This window comes from Carcharhinus amblyrhynchos, chromosome 31, assembly GCF_965287045.1.
Source record: "Carcharhinus amblyrhynchos chromosome 31, sCarAmb.v2.hapA, whole genome shotgun sequence".
NCBI lineage: Eukaryota > Metazoa > Chordata > Chondrichthyes > Carcharhiniformes > Carcharhinidae > Carcharhinus > Carcharhinus amblyrhynchos.
The window spans coordinates 7,398,515-7,415,035 of NC_137354.1; the positions used below are offsets into that span (position 1 = coordinate 7,398,515).

The following is a 16,521-nucleotide window of genomic DNA, read 5'->3' on the forward strand; positions in this document are numbered from 1 at the left end:
TAATACAATCATAGAAAGGAAATTACTGCGGATGCTGGAACTTGAAACAAAAACAGAAAATGCTGGAAAATCTGACAGCATCTGCGGAGAGAGAATCGATCCAATGTTCCCTGGCAGACAGACTCAAAATGTTGGCCCTATTCTCTCTCCAGAGATGCTGTCAGACCTCTTGAGATTTTCCAGCATTTTCTGTTTTTGTGTGTGGTTTTATTTGATTTATTATTGTCACATTTATTCGTATACAGTGAAAAGTATTGTTTCTTGTGTGCTATACAAAGCATACAGTTCATAAAGAAGGGAACAAGACAGTGCAGAATGTAATATTACAGTCATAGCTAGGGTGTAGAGAAAGATCAACTTAATGCAAGGTAGGTCCATTCCTTGATGGCATCAGGGAAGAAACTGTTCTTCGTTTGGTACGTGACCTCAGACTTTTGTATCTTTTTCCCAACGGAAGAAAGTGGAAGAGAGAATGTCCGGGACGTGCGCAGTCCCTAATTATGCTGGCTGCTTTTCCAAGTCAGCGGGAAGTGTAGGCAGAGCCAATGGATGGGAGGCTGGATTGTGTGATGGACTGGGCTACATTCACCTACTGTAGTTTCTCGCGATCTTGGGCAGAGCAGGAGCCATACTAAGCTGTGATACAACCAGAAAGAATGCTATGGTGCATCTGTAAAAATTGGTGAGAGTCATAGGGGACATGCTAAGATTATATATTTTGATTTGATTTATTATTGTCACATGTATTAGCAGTGAAAAGTATTGTTTCTTGCGCGCTATATAAACAAAGCATACCATCCATAGAGAAGGAAAGGAGAGAGTGCAGAATGTAGTGTTACAGTCATAGCTAGAGTGTAGAGAAAGCCAAATTTGTAAGATATTGAATTAAAGCATTGTTAAAGAGTTTAAAAGAGTTTGAATGAAGTTTTAGAAGCATACAACGAGAGAAAAGAGAGAATTAGAAGGTATGCTGGGCATAGCCTCGCTCTGGCGCCATCTCAGATTGTTTATTTGGGCAAAAAGATCTCCAGACTGTCAGTCAAAAATCCTCCATTTGGAAAATGGAAGAGTCTATTTGCTTTCTGATTGGCCATGGGAAGCTGGGGTGCAATGATGGATGTGTCAGGTAACCCATGGAGAGAGCATGGGGGTGAGCTGGTTGGATATCATGTGATGAGACCTCCAGAAATATGTTAAAGCCAACTTTTTAAAATTTATTCATTAGTGTCACAAGTAAGGCTTACATTAACACTGCAATGAAGTTACTGTGAAAATCCCCCAGTCACCACACTCCGCTGCCTGTTTGGGCACACCGAGGGAGAATTTAGTACAGCACGTTTTTCGGACTGTGGGAGGAAACTGGAGAAAACCCACGCAGACACGGGGAGAATGTTCAGACTCTGCACAGACAGTGACCCAAGCCGGGAATTGAACCGGGTCCCTGGCGCGGTGAGGCAGCAGTGTTAACCACCGTGCCACCCTACAGTACAATACAATACAGGGAAAGGCTTAACTGCCAGGATTGAAGTTTGTCTTTTCTTTTTACTTATTCTGTCATGTTAAATTTCTTAAGTTCTGTTCAATAAAAGAAATTCATTCTAAAATTCATACCAAGTGCTGTCCCCTCGTCTATTCGAATGAATGAATGGATGCAACAATGAACCATCCCTCATTTTGACCTTTGTTCTAGACTTGCATTTACATGGCGCCTTTAACATAATAAAACTCTCCATTCACATGAGTGTTAATCAAGACACTTTGGGAGATGGCAGGTTGGATGATCAGAAGTTTGGGCAAACAGGTAGCTTTTAAGGAGAGTCGTAAAGGACGTGAAAGAGTTAGAAAGGCAACAAGGTTTAAGGCGGGAATTCCCAAGTCTAAGGCTCAGGAGGCTAAAGGGAAAGCAGGAGGCCAAGCCATTCTACACTGGGCCAGCAGCTAATTACAATCCAACCAAGACTGCAGGGGGCGGCACAGTGACCCAGTGATTAGCACTGCTGCCTCAGAGCGCCAGGGACATGGGTTTGATTCCTGGCTTGGGTGACTTTGTGTGTGGAGTTTGCACATTCTCCCCATGTCTGCGTGGGCTTCCTCAGGGTGCTCCGGTTTCCTCCCACAGTCTGAAAGACATGCTGGTTATGTGCATTGACCCAAACAGTGTGGCAATCAGGGGATTTTCACAGAAGCTTCATTGCAGTGTTAATGTAAGCCTTATTTGTGACGAATAAATCAACTTTAAATTGACTCTGTATCCACTAAAAATGCCTAAGAGAAAAATAAAAGCAAGGATATCATGGTACAGCTCAACACATGGTCAGAGTTATGAGTAAAGCACACATTGCCATTTGAAAAACATAATGGAAGCTTTGTTCACAATCTAAGTTTGTTAACTGGGCTGGATTATTTTTTAATCAACAATGCATTAGTCCTGATACTTTGCTGATGCTGCAATATTGTAAGGACCTCACCTTTAACAATCACCACAACATGCACCATTATTGCTGGAGTTTATGTAACTCACACATATTCCTTCGCTTTGTATTTTTAGAGGCCAGTGTAACCCTTGGTAACATGTCTTGCTGAGACACTTTGCCACGATTATGCACGGAAGATGGTGCAATTATCAACCTCTACCTTCTAAATCCCCGTCAAAATAAACTGAAGGAGGCACTGACAGAGGTTTGTGCTTGTGTAAGGTTGGCCCACGCTAGTGTCTGCAGCAACGAGGGCCGGTCATGAGGAAACGAAGACTTGCATTTACATAGCACCTCATTCACATCAGTTGGAAACAGTATCACATCCTCCAAGTATGATTGGTTTATATTGACGTAAAGCAGGAGATGCCATTCCTAAATAGCAAACAGTAAGTTCGGGATGAGTGGTCAGTTAGTCTGAGGAAGACACAAGGACAGCCCCATGCCCTGCAGGGTGAGTCATAGACTCACTGCAACTGACATGAACGCAAGGCTAAATTGCATTTGTATAGTGCCTTTCGCGACCTCAGGATGTTCTGAAGAGCTTTTCAGCCGTTGAAGCAGTCTCTGTGATGCAATTGGTCAGCGTGTTTGGCTGTTAACCGAAAGGTTGGTGGTTCAAGGCCGTCCAGGGGCGCACGCTTTCACTTTTGGGGTGGCACAGTGGTTAGCACTGCTGCCTCACAGTGCCAGCGTCCTGGGTTCGATTCCCGGTTTGGGTCACTGTCTGTGCGGAATCTGCGTGCTCTTCCTCGTGTCTGGGTGGGTTTCCTCCCACAGTCCGAAGACATGCTGGTTAGGCGCTAAATTCTCCTTCAGTGTACCCGAACAGGCGCCAGAGTGTGGCAACTAGGGGATTTTCACAGTAACTTCATTGCAGTGTTAATGTAAGCCTACTTGTGACACTAATAAAGAAACTTCACTTTTAAAGTGCATTGACTGCAGTGATATAGGAAACGCAGCAGCCAATTTGCACACAGCAAGATCCCACAGACACAGATGTGCTAAGAGGGTCATCAGAGTCTGTCTTTAATGCAGGATCCCTGCTGGCAATCTCAATTAACAGGAACCAAGCCGGTTGGTGAAATTGAAACCAAGATATAGAACAGTTCTTTATTGATGGAGTTTATAGAATGTGTTCAATCTCAGGACTCTCCTCACACACCCCAGTGTCCCAGAGGTCCCCTAATTACATATGCTCCAAGTACTTAATTAAACAATGCCCTTCAACTGCATATCCTGACAATATAATTAACACACCATTAACTGTCCACAGTAGCTCAGGATGTGCTATGATCTAGAATACAGTGTTTGTAAGGGTGGATTCAATAATATCTTTCAAAAGGAATTTGAATATATATCTAGAATGGGTGCAGAAAAGATTTACGAGGATGCCACCAGGACTCGATGGTTTGAGTTATAAGATAGGCTGGATAGACTGGGACTTTTTTCTCTGCAGTGTGGAAGGCTGCGGGGTGATCTTATAGAGATCTATAAAATAATGAGGGGCACAGATCAGCTAGATAGTCAATATCTTTTCCCAAAGGTAGGGGAGTCTAAAACTAGAGTGCGTAGGTTTAAGGTGAGAGGGAAGAGATACAAAAAGGTCCAGAGGGTCAATTTTTTCACACAGAGGGGGGTGAGTGTCTGGAACAAACTGCCAGAGATAGTAGTAGAGGCGGGTACAATTTTGTCTTTTAAAAAGCGTTTAGACAGTTACATGGGTAAGATGAGAATAGAGGAATATGGGCCAAATGTGGGCAATTGGGACTAGATTTGGGGTTTTAAATAAGGGGCAGTATGGACAAGTTGGGCCGAAGGGCCTGTTTCCATGCTGTAAACCTCTGTGACTCTATATGTGAAAAAGGAAGATTTTCAGGGCAAATGGAGAAGAGTAGCCACAAACTTCATAGCTCTTCTAAAGAACTGGCACATCTGATGGGCTGAATGGTCTCATTCTGTACATACCATGAAGTTTGAAACAAAGATTGGTCAAATTTGGCAGCAGAGAAGAGAGTCAAATATTTTCATTAGTTATTGGCAACTTTGTGACCCCCCCCCCCCACCTCCCCAAGCCTCGGTTTAAATTAAATTCGAAAGCTCCATCACCATTGACAAAATTAAACATGCCAAAGGTCTTTAGAGAAGTGACTGGTTGACAGCTAAAGTCTGATTCTGAGCCACAAAAGGTGACATTAGGACAGGTGACCAAACGTTTGGTAAAAGACAGAGATACTGCTCACAATCTAAGAGGATGAGAGGCGGGTACAGAGTGTTTTAGGGACGCAGTTCCAGACCTTAGAAACTGCCCATTGTGGAGGCAGGAACAGGCAAGGGGCTAGAACTGAAGAGACAAAGCTATCAGAGGATGGTAGGGCTGGAGAAGGTTTACAGAGATTGTCAAGGTACGGCCATGGAGATAATATATAAAACAGATGATCAGGGCATTTGACATAGAACCGGCAGCTAATTATACACCGGTTAATCACGGAATCATAGAATCTCTACAGTGCAGAAGAGGCCATTAGGCCCAGAGTCTGCACCGACTCTCTGACAGAGTATCTTACCCAGACACTCCTACCCGCCCTATCCTTTTAACCCCACACATTTAACATGGCCAATCCATCTAACCTACACATCTCTGGACACTAAGGGGCAATTTCGCATGGCTAATCCTCCCAAGCTGCAGATCTTTGGATTGCGGGATGAAACCGGAGCACCCAGAGGAAATGCACGCAGATACGGGGGAGAATGTGCAGACTCCACACAGACAGATAGAATTGAACCCGGGTCACTGGAGCTGAGAGGCAGCTATACTAACCACTGTGCCATTTATTGGCTATGGTTTCCTTTCATTTGGAGAGCAGTGATACCGATGATTTCTTTCTCAGACTGTTGCCATCCAATCCCAGCAAGTTGTCTGTCAGCCTCCTCCAGCCTCCGACCAACAACAATATCCGCGTTCCTCCATCTCTAACCCCTTGTGCATCCCCTACAATCCAATGCTAATGGCAGCATCATCACTTGTCTGCACCTCAGGCTCCAGGATTCCTTCCTTAAACTTCTTGGCGAGTCCCTCTCGCTCTGTGTCATCTCCTTTAACACTATTGCTTAGATCGAAAGGAAAAGATTGCAATGAAATTGGATAAGGTGGGAAAAATGAAAGCAGCCTTGAAATAAATTGATCAGATAAATGTCACATCTTATCCGTTCCTGCAATTCACAAAGGGGAAGAATAACGTCTCGAGTTAAGACACCGGAGAAGAGTGATGAAACCAAAACTGAGAGGGTTTTGGGGCAAAAGGTAATTTCTCTTTTTATCCTTTTGAGATGCGTGGGTGTCCCTGGGTAGGCCAGCATTTACTGACCATCCCTGATTGCCCTTGAGAAGGCTTTCTTCAACGGCTGCAGTCCATGTGGTGTAGGTACACCCACAGTGCTGACTGACTGGCTTGTTAGGCCATTCAGGAGCTACCACATTGATGAGTTTCACGTGGGCCAGACCAGGTAAGGACAGCAGATTCCCTTTCCTAAAGGACACGAGTGAACCAGATGGGGCTTTTTTTTGCCAATCTTCAACATTAGACATTTAATTCCAGAATTTTTACTGAATTCACATTCCTCACGCACACACACGCACAAAATCACAGGCAGCAGTCAGCTCCTTGCAGACTAGGATGATTAAATGGAGAGAGAATCTTATCTCCTGTGTTCGGCTGGCTGAGGAGTGCGAGAAGCTCACGTCAGTGTGTGGGAGAAAATGCCTATAAAAAAACAACTGCCTTGCATTTAGAAACGACAGGTCAGAACAGAAGGATTTCAGGATGGATCTACATGAAAATTAGGCACTGCAGAGAGAGAGATAACTGCTTCCTGAGCTGAGAGCTCTCGATTGGTAATCAGAATATTTTGTTTGTCAAACCAGGAATTGCTAATGACAATGTTTCCTCGCTGCAAAAAGCCACAGCATCATCTCAAAGGAAGATCAATTTAAAAGGGGTATAGGTGCTTACTTTGCACCCCCTGTGAACGTCAACACATCCAAAATGCAGCTGTCCTGATGCTAACTCACACACATCTTCTTCATGCATTATCCCGGTACTTGCTGTCTTATGTGGGAATTCTGATCCAACCATGGCCCAGTGTCAAAATTCATATCCTCGCTCTTACCCCCTCACTCCTACCTATCCACGTCACCTCCTCCAGCCCTGCAACCTTCAGGATTTCCATGCTCCCCTAATTCTTGCCGCTGGCCCATTCCCGAATCCTGTTATTCCATTACTGGTGGCACGCCTTCAGATACATCCGGAATTCTCCCTAAATCTAACATCTTCCCTCTTCAATGGTATACTTTGTCTGTATAGCACACAAGAAACAATACTTTTCACTGTATCCCAATACATGTAGAAATATAGAAACCTTACAGTGCGGAAGGAGGCCATTTGGCCCATCGAGTCTGCACTGACAACAATCCCATCCAGGCCCTATCTCCAAAATCCCACATATTTACCCCACTAATCCCTCGAACATATGCATCCCAGGACATTAAGGGGCAATTTAACGTGGCCAAACCACCTAACCTACACATCTTTGGAGTGTGAAACGAAACTGGAGCACCCGGAAGAAACCCACGCAGATACGGGGAGAACGTGCAAACTCCACACAGACAGTGACTCAAGCTGGGAATCGAACCCAAGTCCCTGGATCTGTGAGGTAGCAGTGCTAACCACTCTGCCACCATGCCGCCCCTATGTGTGACGATAATAAATTAACTCAATTCATCTCTAAGATGCCCCTGAAAACCAATCTCTTTGAAGAAGCTTTTACACATCTAACTTAATATCCCCACATGTACTTAGTGTCAAATTTAGTCAGGAACCATTCCGTGAGGTGCTTTGGGTATGAGAGAGGGAGATTTTGAGGGGGAATTCCGGAGCTTAGGGCTCAGTTGATTGAAGGCATGTCTGCGGAGAGAGTGAGGATGCGCGAGTGATCGGGATTGTAGGGCTGGAGGAGATCACAGAGAGACCACAACAGCACCACAGAGAGGCTGGAGTTACACAACGATGCAATTCATGTGCATACAACCCCTGCTGCTGCCTTGAATGGATGGGGTTAATTTCCAGTGCCCCTGCCACACACAGCACCTGACACAAACACTCCTGCTCCTATTTCTTATGTTCACCCTCACCTCAGGCTAAATAACACTCGCTCTCCATAGAACGCAGGCAACTTGGGCTCTTTGAAGTGAAGAAAACACTGGCCACCTGCCTGGAAGCAGCACTTGGTGGGAGACCACTGGGTTTTATTTTTAAAATCACATAACAGTAGAGCAGCTAGAAGGTCACAACCTGCCACCTCCCCTTTTGAAGTTAACTCATTTGGTCAAGGCAGCCTCCCCCGTGTGCAGGCAACATCTCTCAAACCACCCCAGCCCTCTCTCAGGGCTCACTGAGCTGGCCAGACTGCTAGAGGCAGCTAGTCGGGGTTTTATATACGCCGGGTGCTGCAATGGGTACCAGCTCATGCCGCCTGTGACCAGATTGCATTGGATGCACTGAAGAAACAGGCCATTCAGCCCATCTGGTCTGTGCTGGTTTTTATGACCCACGTGAGCCTCCTTTCCACCTTATTTTATCTCTCCCCCTCATAAGGTCCCTCATCCAGCGTCTCCTTAAATGCATTTCATAGAATCCTTACAGTGCAGGAGGAGGCCATTTGGCCCATTGAGCCTGCACTGACTCTCCGAAAGAGCATCCCGCACAAGCCCTTCCCCACCCACCTTATCCCTCAGGCATTCACCTCAGCCAATCCACCTAACCTGCACATCATTGGACACCAAGGGGCAATTTGGCGTGGCCAATACTCCTAACCTGTGTATCATTGGACATTAAGGGTCAATTTAGCATGGCCAATCCACCTAACATGTACATCTTTGGACACTAAGGGGCAATTTAGTGCGATCATTTTACTAAACCTGCACAGCTTTAGAGTGTGGGAGGAAACAGGAGCACCCAGAGGAAGCCCACACAGACACAGGGAGTACATGCAAACTCCACGCAGTCACTCAATGCATTTGTCTTAACTACTCCCTATGGTAGCGAGTTCCACATACTCGACACTCTCTGAGCAAAGCATTTTCTCTTGAATTCCTGATTGGATTTAATAGTGTTTCACCAAATATTATTTCGAGGTAAAGATTAGTCTTTAGAAAACCTGATATTCTATGGGGAGCGGTGGGGGCGGAGGGGGGAGATCCCACAAACGGCAATGAGGTGAACAGCCACCAGATTAAATCGAATTGGATTCATTGAACTTCACAAACCCACTGCAGCTTTGAAGCCAGCTGTGCATCAAACACAGAGTGTGAATGACCTTCCCTCGCCTGCCTTAGCCCTGGGTGCAAGATCGCTCGCCATTTTATGGGGAGTCTGCAAACCTCCCAGACCACCCCAGGCAGCCAGATCTAACCTGGCGATCTCCCAGGGAATGAAGAATAGATCCTAAAAACACTGCTGCAAATGCAGCACAAGGCTGACTGGGAACAGCACAGCAAATCTCCTGCGCTGCACACATTCACTTTAAGGTCACTGCTAGATTCCTACAGTGCAGAAGCCGGCCATTCGGCACATTGAGTCTGCACCAACGACAAGCCCATCCGGCCCTATCCCCATAACCCCAAGCATTTACCCTAGCTAATTCCCCCGGACACTAAGGGCAATTTAGCACGGCCAATCCATGTAACCTGTACAGTTTTGGACACTAAGAGGCAATTTAGCATGCCCAATCCACCTAACCTGTATATCTTTGGACACTAAGGAGCAATTGATAGCATGACCAATCCATCTAACTTGTACGTCATTGGACACTAAGGGGCAATTTAGCATGGCCAATCCACCTAACCGACATATCTTTGGACACTAAGGGGCAATTTTGCACGGCCAATCCATTTAACCCACACATCTTTGGAGCGTGGGAGGAAACCGTAGCACCCAGAGGAAACCCACACAGACACGGGAGAACATGCAGACTCTGCAGAGACAGTCACCCAAGCCAGGAATTGAACCCGTGTCTCTGGTGCTGTGGGACAGCAATGCTAGCCACTGTGTTCTTGCCCACCAAAGCACTGAACACTCTACTTTCATCTGAGCACCAGTCTATCAGACGTCCTTCACAGATTCACCTTGCTGCTGCACGCCACGGCTATCAAGATTCCGACATGTTCTTCCCCCCACTGCCCCCTTGGAGCAGCGGAGGTTGGGCACTCTTTGCCATCTCAAGACCTGGCTCCACTCCAATGAATGGGAGTGCCCCAGGCAAGACCACCAGGTGCACAGTAGACACAACAAAGAGAGGGAGAGAGAGAGGACCACCTACCTCTGTCGCTGTGGCTCCACCTGAGCCCCCAGCTGCCATGTTGAAGTGACATGGGATGGCTGCCCATTCATACAAGGACAGTCAGCCACTCTGCACATGCGAACTGTCAAATAAAGTGGCAGGGGTCACCGTGTCCAAAAAATGGGCCAATAAAAATGGACTTCATTCAACACAACCAACTGCAAGCAATCCACAAAACGAAGGCCGCAGGTGCGATGAGGCTTAAGAAGGCAGTAACATCCTCATAGCTCATTCCAGAGAACCACCACACTGCACCTCCCCCAAACCTTCCAAAAAAGAAAGGGGGAATCTTGAATGACCCAGAGGGCAAAAAAAAAACCTTCTTCTTGTATTTTAATCCTCCTTTTCCTCCCCCACCTCCACAGCGTTCCCAGGGGCAGCGGCGAGTGGGCTCCAGGAGAGAAGCAGAAAAGTTCTGTCCCCATGCATTGTTTCTGCTCCCCGGGAGAGAGGCAATCAGCAACTGCTTGGAGATCTCTGCAATTCGCAATGAAACCCAATCTGCAGGCGAGGGGGTTGGCACAGGATTAGACACACACACACACACACACACACACACACACACACATACAGGGGGGAATGAAATAATGTAATAATAGGCTGCAAATATTGCATCGAATCAACTGCTTTGCACAACCAAGTAGGGGGTGGGTGGGGAAATCAGCAGGAGGGGGGGGAAAACAGACACGACACTTTGGGGCAGACTAGATTTAACAAACAGGACGGAAGCAGACTTGAAATGATGCACAACATCAGGCTCACCTGAAACAGTAAGTGGTGTATCAGCTCCTGTTCAAACAGCAACCAGCTGAGAGAATATATATATATATACATCTACAGAAATCCTTGTGGGTCTCATCCATCAAGAACTCGCTCAGACTTTAAGCAGTGGGTCTGACTGTATATATGTCTCACACACACCTCTCTAAACTCCTCATACATTCTCGTGTTTCTGTTTTTTTAAAAAAGAGCAATTATAAGGGAATCGATTGCACTCGTTCAGTCTCAGTCACTGCAGCTTGCGAAGGGTTAACTCTGACAGATCAACCCACTCGCTGGCTTGCCTGCTACATGATCACACACACAGGCTTGTGCAGCCTCTGCCCCCTCCCTCTTCTATCTGCCTCCTCGTGCCTCCTGCTCTCTCTGTCAGGGTGGGAGAGAGTTTCACACTGCCCCTTCTCCCTCCTCTGTCTGCCTCTCTCTCCTCTCTCTGCCTCCCTCTCTCCCTCCTCTCTCTGACTCCCTCTCTCTCTCCTCTCTTTGCCTCCCTCTCTCCCTCCTCTCTCCCTCCCTCTCTCCCTCCTCTCTCCGTACACTTGGCTTTAACCTTTTACTTCCAGCAACCTGAACAGTCCTCACACACACAAACACACACACAGATGAGTGTTCGCAGGTTCAGTGAGGTTTGGATCCTGGGCAGTGCTCCCTCTCTGTAATTGGATAATTCTAATAAAATCCCTCAATCCCTCCCATCTTTACTCAGGCTCACACTTTTAAGCAGGATTGGATCCCGTTGTTTCACTTTATTTTTGGGAGTGAGGGGTAGGGATAAGGAGCATCTAAAAATTGAATGAAGAACCACCTCTCACTCACATGAGCAGAATTAGGCCACTCGGCCCAGCGAGTCTGCTCCGCCATTCAATCGTGGCTGAGATTTTTTGCATCCCCATTCTCCTGCCTTTTCCTCTAACCCCTCGGAGAATGGGAGGAGAAAAGTATCCGCCATGATTGAATGGCGGAGTAGACTCGATGGGCTGAGTGGCCTAATTCTGCTCCTATGCCATGGTCTTATGGGAGACAATGCTAGGAGGATGAGGATAGTGGAGGTAGGTGGCTGGAGGTGGAAGGTCATGAGATAAATAATCCAGGATTTCCTAATGATCTGGAACTCACTGCGAGATGGCGGAAGAGGAGATGGTCAATAAGATGGGGCATTTGGGGAAAATGAACTTGAAGGGCCACGAGGGTACAGAAGGGAAATGGGACTGATTGCATTGATCTACAGAGAGCTGGCATGGGCTCAATAGGCTGAATGGCCTCCTTTCTGTATTATAGTGACTCCATGGCTTTCATCAGGGCCTCAGCTTTAGGGAAGGAAATCCTCCATTTTTACCCGGTCTGGCCTACATGCGACTCCAGAGCCTCAGCAATGTGGTTGACTCAACTGCCCCCTGATCTGGCCTAGCAATCCACTCAGTTCATGGGCAACAAATGCTGGAATGGGGTTTGAACCCACTTCTGTAGCTTTTACAATGAAAGATCAAATTGAACCACCAAAGGATGGTCAAACCTGAGATCTAGTCCAGCTGCATTAAGGTGAATCTGTCACAGGGAGGTAGAAATCGGAGGAAGCTGTCCAACTCCTCATAATCCACTATTGCACTTGATCACAGCTGATTTCTGTTTTAACTCCATCCACTTGCTTCCATTCCCCCATCCCTCAGCATCCCCAACACAACAAAATCCTTAGTGTTAATTTTTCATTGACTCCTCTGCTTGTGGAGAGGAGTTTTAGATTACCCAGAAGCCTTCAGTGCTTCCTGCCGTCACCCCCTGGCCAGCCTGGTTCCAGGTTTGGGCTAACCCCTGCCACAGGAAGTAGTTCAGGCGGGATCTTACGGCCTTGTTCGTCCCAAAACTGTAAAATCCCATCCGAGGTCAACGGACCTTTCCATGGCCTGCCTCTCGCCCGCTCCAATTCCCGTGGCGGGAAGGGCGATAAAATTCCAGCCTTCCTCCCTGTCGAACCTCTCGACCGGGCAGCACGGTGGCACAGTGGTCAGCATTGCTGCCTCACAGCGCCAGGGACCCGGGTTCAATTTCAGCTTCGGGTGACTGTCTGTGTGGAGTTTGCACAGTCTCCCCGTGTCTGCGTGAGTTCTTCTGGGTGCTCTGGTTTCCTCCCACAAGCCGAAGATGTGTGGGTTAGGTTGACTGGCCATGCTAAATTGCCCCTTAGTGTCAGGGAGATTAGCAGGGTGAGGTTAGGGGAATGGGGCCTGGGTAGGATGGGTGGTTGGTGCACAATCGATAGGCTAAACAGCCTCCTTCTGTACTATAGGGATTCTATGATGATTCTATCACATCTTAAACACCTCAATTAGATCATTCCTTAATCTCTTCTGCTCAGCGCAATGTGACCCTTGTCTTTGCAGCCTGTCCTGATGGTTTAGTTCTGTTGAAACCAAACAGTCTATCTCAGTTTGCGCCACAGAGCAGCTAACAGCACAGACAACCTGTCTGAGTTAGGACTGGCACTGGGTTGTAAGCTTTATCTGTTGTGATTGTCCTGAACAACCGCACATCTAGACAAGCCATGAAACCAGACAACAGGGGTCATTACGATCAAATAGGCTACCCAGCAGACAGTGAGCTGCTGGGTAATGCTACAGCTAGTATCTCACTGCAGGTGATAGCTGCGAACATGATTTCTGACTACAACACCAAGTGATCCTCGCTGATGTTCCTTAACCGCTGACAGAAAGCATGTGAGCTGCTGGCCCGTTCCTCCTGGACGCTCCCTATAGACCACAAGCCTGCCCAGACATGTCGACTTGGTTACTAGGGGTGGCACAGTGGTTAGCACTGCTGCCTCACAGTGCCAGGGACCCAGGTTCGATTCCCGATTTGGGTCACTGTCTGTGTGCGGTTTGCATGCTCTCCCCATGTCTGTGCGGGTTTCCTCTGACCGTCCAAAGATGTGTTTGTTATGTGGTTGGCCATGCTGAATTGCCCCTTAGTGTACTGGGGCAGGTGCTGGAGATTTTCATATTAACTTTATTGCAGTGTTAATGTAAGCCTACCTGTGACAATAATAAAGAAACAAATGAGACTCTCTCTCAGGTGGGATGGAGGGGATCCTATGACATGAACTGGTTTCCTACATTACAGCAAGTGGCTGCATTTCAATAAGTACTACACTCTTCCTAAGATAGTAACAAATCGAATAAGGAATTCAGGAGGCCTTCCTCACTCAGTGGGAAGTGAGGATGTGGAACTTGAAGGGACAGACTACAGCAAGTTGGAAACTGGGAATTCTGTGGCAAGTAACTCAGCTCCTGACTCCCCTAAGCCTGTCCACCATCTAGAGGGCACAAGCCAAGGATAAAAGTGAATGCTCCCCACTTGCCTGGATCAGTGCAACTCCAACAACCCTCAAGGAGTGTCCTGAGATTGTGATTAAAAATAAAACTTAGCAGATTGGGAAGGAGAGGTCCTGTGGTTTAATTCCCACCTGATGGACAAGGTAGGTGCTTTCATAATGTGGCCAAACAGGTTGTTTATCCATCTGTAAATCCTTCCAGTACACCTGATGGCAGGCAGCAAGAGTAGGAGAGTTTCCTAGTCAGCCATTCTACAGAGAGGAGACAGTGGTGTAGTGGTATGGTTCTGGACTGGTAAACCTTGGACCCCCACACTCTGGGCACCCAGGTTCAAATCCCACCGTGGCAGATAGTGGAATTTGAAATCAATTAACAAAAAATCTGGAATTAAGAATCTACTGGTGACCATGAAACCATTATCAATCATAATAAAAACCTCCCTGGTTCATTAATGTGCTTTAGGAAAGGAAATCTGCTATTCTTACCTGGTCATAGAGTTTTACAACATGAAAACAGGCCCTTTGACCTAACTTGTCCATGTTGCCCTTTTTATTTAAACCCCTAAGTAGTCCCAATTGCCTGCATTTGGCCCATATCTCTCTATATCCGTCTTACTCACGTAACTGCCTTTTAATAGACAAAATTGTACCCACCTCTACTACTACCTCTGGCAGCTTGTTCCAGACACTCACCACCCTCTGTGTGAAAAAATTGCCCCTTTGGACCCTTTTGTATCTCTCCCCTCTCACCTTAAACTTCTGGTTTTAGACTCCCCTATCTTTGGGAAAAGATATTGACTATCTAGCTGATCTATGCCCCTCATTATTTTTATAGACCTCTATAAAATCGCCCCTCAGCCGCCTACGTTCTAGAAAAAAAAAAGTCCCAGCCTATCCAGTCTCTCCTTGTAACTCCAACACAAACGGTCTGGCCTACTCCCGAGCAGTCATGATGTGGGTGTGCCGGCGTTGGACTGGCGTAAACACAGTAAAAAGTCTGACAACACCAGGTTTTAGTCCAACCGATTTATCTGATAATAGACTCACAAGCTTTCGGGGTTAGCCCCTTCGTCAGGTGAATGGAGAGTTCCTGACGAAGGGGCTAACCCCGAAAGCTCGTGAGTCTATTATCAAATAAATCGGTTGGACTAAAACCTGGTGTTGTCAGACTTTTTTACTGTGTTTACTCCAGAGCCACAGCATTGTGGTTGACTCTCAAATGCTCTAAAGGATGGGCAACAAACGCTGACACAGCGACAGCCACATCCTGTGAATGAATAAAACAAAAGAGAAAGCGACAGCAAACCACTGCTGCCAAGAAGCAGCATGGACCAATCCAGTGGAAGTCCATGGTCACCAATGCCTTTTAGGGTGTGGTACCTAAAGGAGTACGAAGAAGATTATATGGACCATGAACTCTAGCCTCTCCCAGTGGGGCCGAATGGCCCGTCTCACTGCTGTAGATTCAATGCCGTGTTTCCTATGTTGTAACAGTGACTGCACCGGCATAGTTAATTGGCTGTAAAGTGCTTTGGGACATCCCAGAATGATGAAAGGAGATGTTTAAATGTACAATCTATCTTTCTCTGTAGTCACTGCTCTCCAGAAGTATTTTCTTCTGTGAAGCACTTGGAGAGATTTCCACCTGGGTTATGACATATTATGCAAATGCAAATATTTCTTTTAACATTATCTTCAAGTGCGCTGCTTTTATACGGTTGCCTCAAACTACATATTGACAAGGTATTAGCATCAGACAGGGTCTCGCCACCTGTACAGGTCCCTGCACCAACCAATACTGCTTCTGCAACACTCATTTCCTAGAAAGGCCTTTGAGTGAATGTGTGAAAACAACCCCCCCTGTCAACAGGTAATTAAATCAACATGCGTCACCAAACCATATAATTGTTCACATTTCTGAATAGGCCAGAGTGACAGAACTGAGTCGTCACAGCAATGTGCAGGCTCAAAACACTCGGGCAAAAAAGGGTTACATCTGCTGAAAATCGTTTTTAAACTTGTTCTCACAAATAACTAAAAAAAAGAGGGAAACTCAGTGTGGAAGAGGGGGGATTGTGGAGGACACAGCGGTGGTGGTCAGGATGTGCCATGGTTCTTAAACGGCACATCATGTGGCACTCTGACCTATTTCATGGTGTGAAGTTTGCTTCATTGTTATTGCCCTCATCTCCGAGTCGGAAAGGTTGTGTGCTCAAACCCTGCTCCGGAGACTTAAACACATCACCCAGGCTGACACTTCGCGCTGTACAGAGGCAGTGCTGCCTCTCCTTCATACGTAGAATTACATCAACTTTACAACACAGAAACAGGCCATTTGTTCTATCCCAGGGTTAATGCTCCACAGAACCTCTCCCCATCCTATCAGCACACCCCTTCTTCCTCATACCTTTTTTATTTGACAATAGGTCATCTGGACTTGAAACGTCAGCTCTTTTCTCTCCTTACAGTTGCTGCCAGACCTGCTGAGATTTTCCAGCATTTTCTCTTCTGGTTTCAGATTCCAGCATCCGCGGCAATTTGCTT

At 46.6% G+C, this 16,521-nt stretch overlaps 1 protein-coding gene across 5 annotated transcripts in view; it reads right to left on the reverse strand.

Moving 5' to 3' along the window:
• LOC145360430 (ras-GEF domain-containing family member 1A-like) overlaps positions 1-16,521 on the reverse strand; it is a 201,344-nt gene that overhangs the window by 63,077 nt on the left and 121,746 nt on the right. The window contains exon 1 of one of the 5 annotated variants that reach the window (XM_080215642.1): positions 10,635-10,659. The exons of 3 other annotated variants lie outside the window; for them this stretch is intronic. Coding sequence is in view for 1 of the 2 variants with exons in the window: in XM_080215639.1 (XP_080071765.1) it covers positions 9,852-9,890 (39 nt within the window). In the remaining variant the exon portion in view is untranslated. Of the gene's footprint in view, positions 1-9,851; positions 9,954-10,634; positions 10,660-16,521 lie in introns of those variants that run through there. One more of the 5 variants, XM_080215639.1, reaches the window with a different exon arrangement.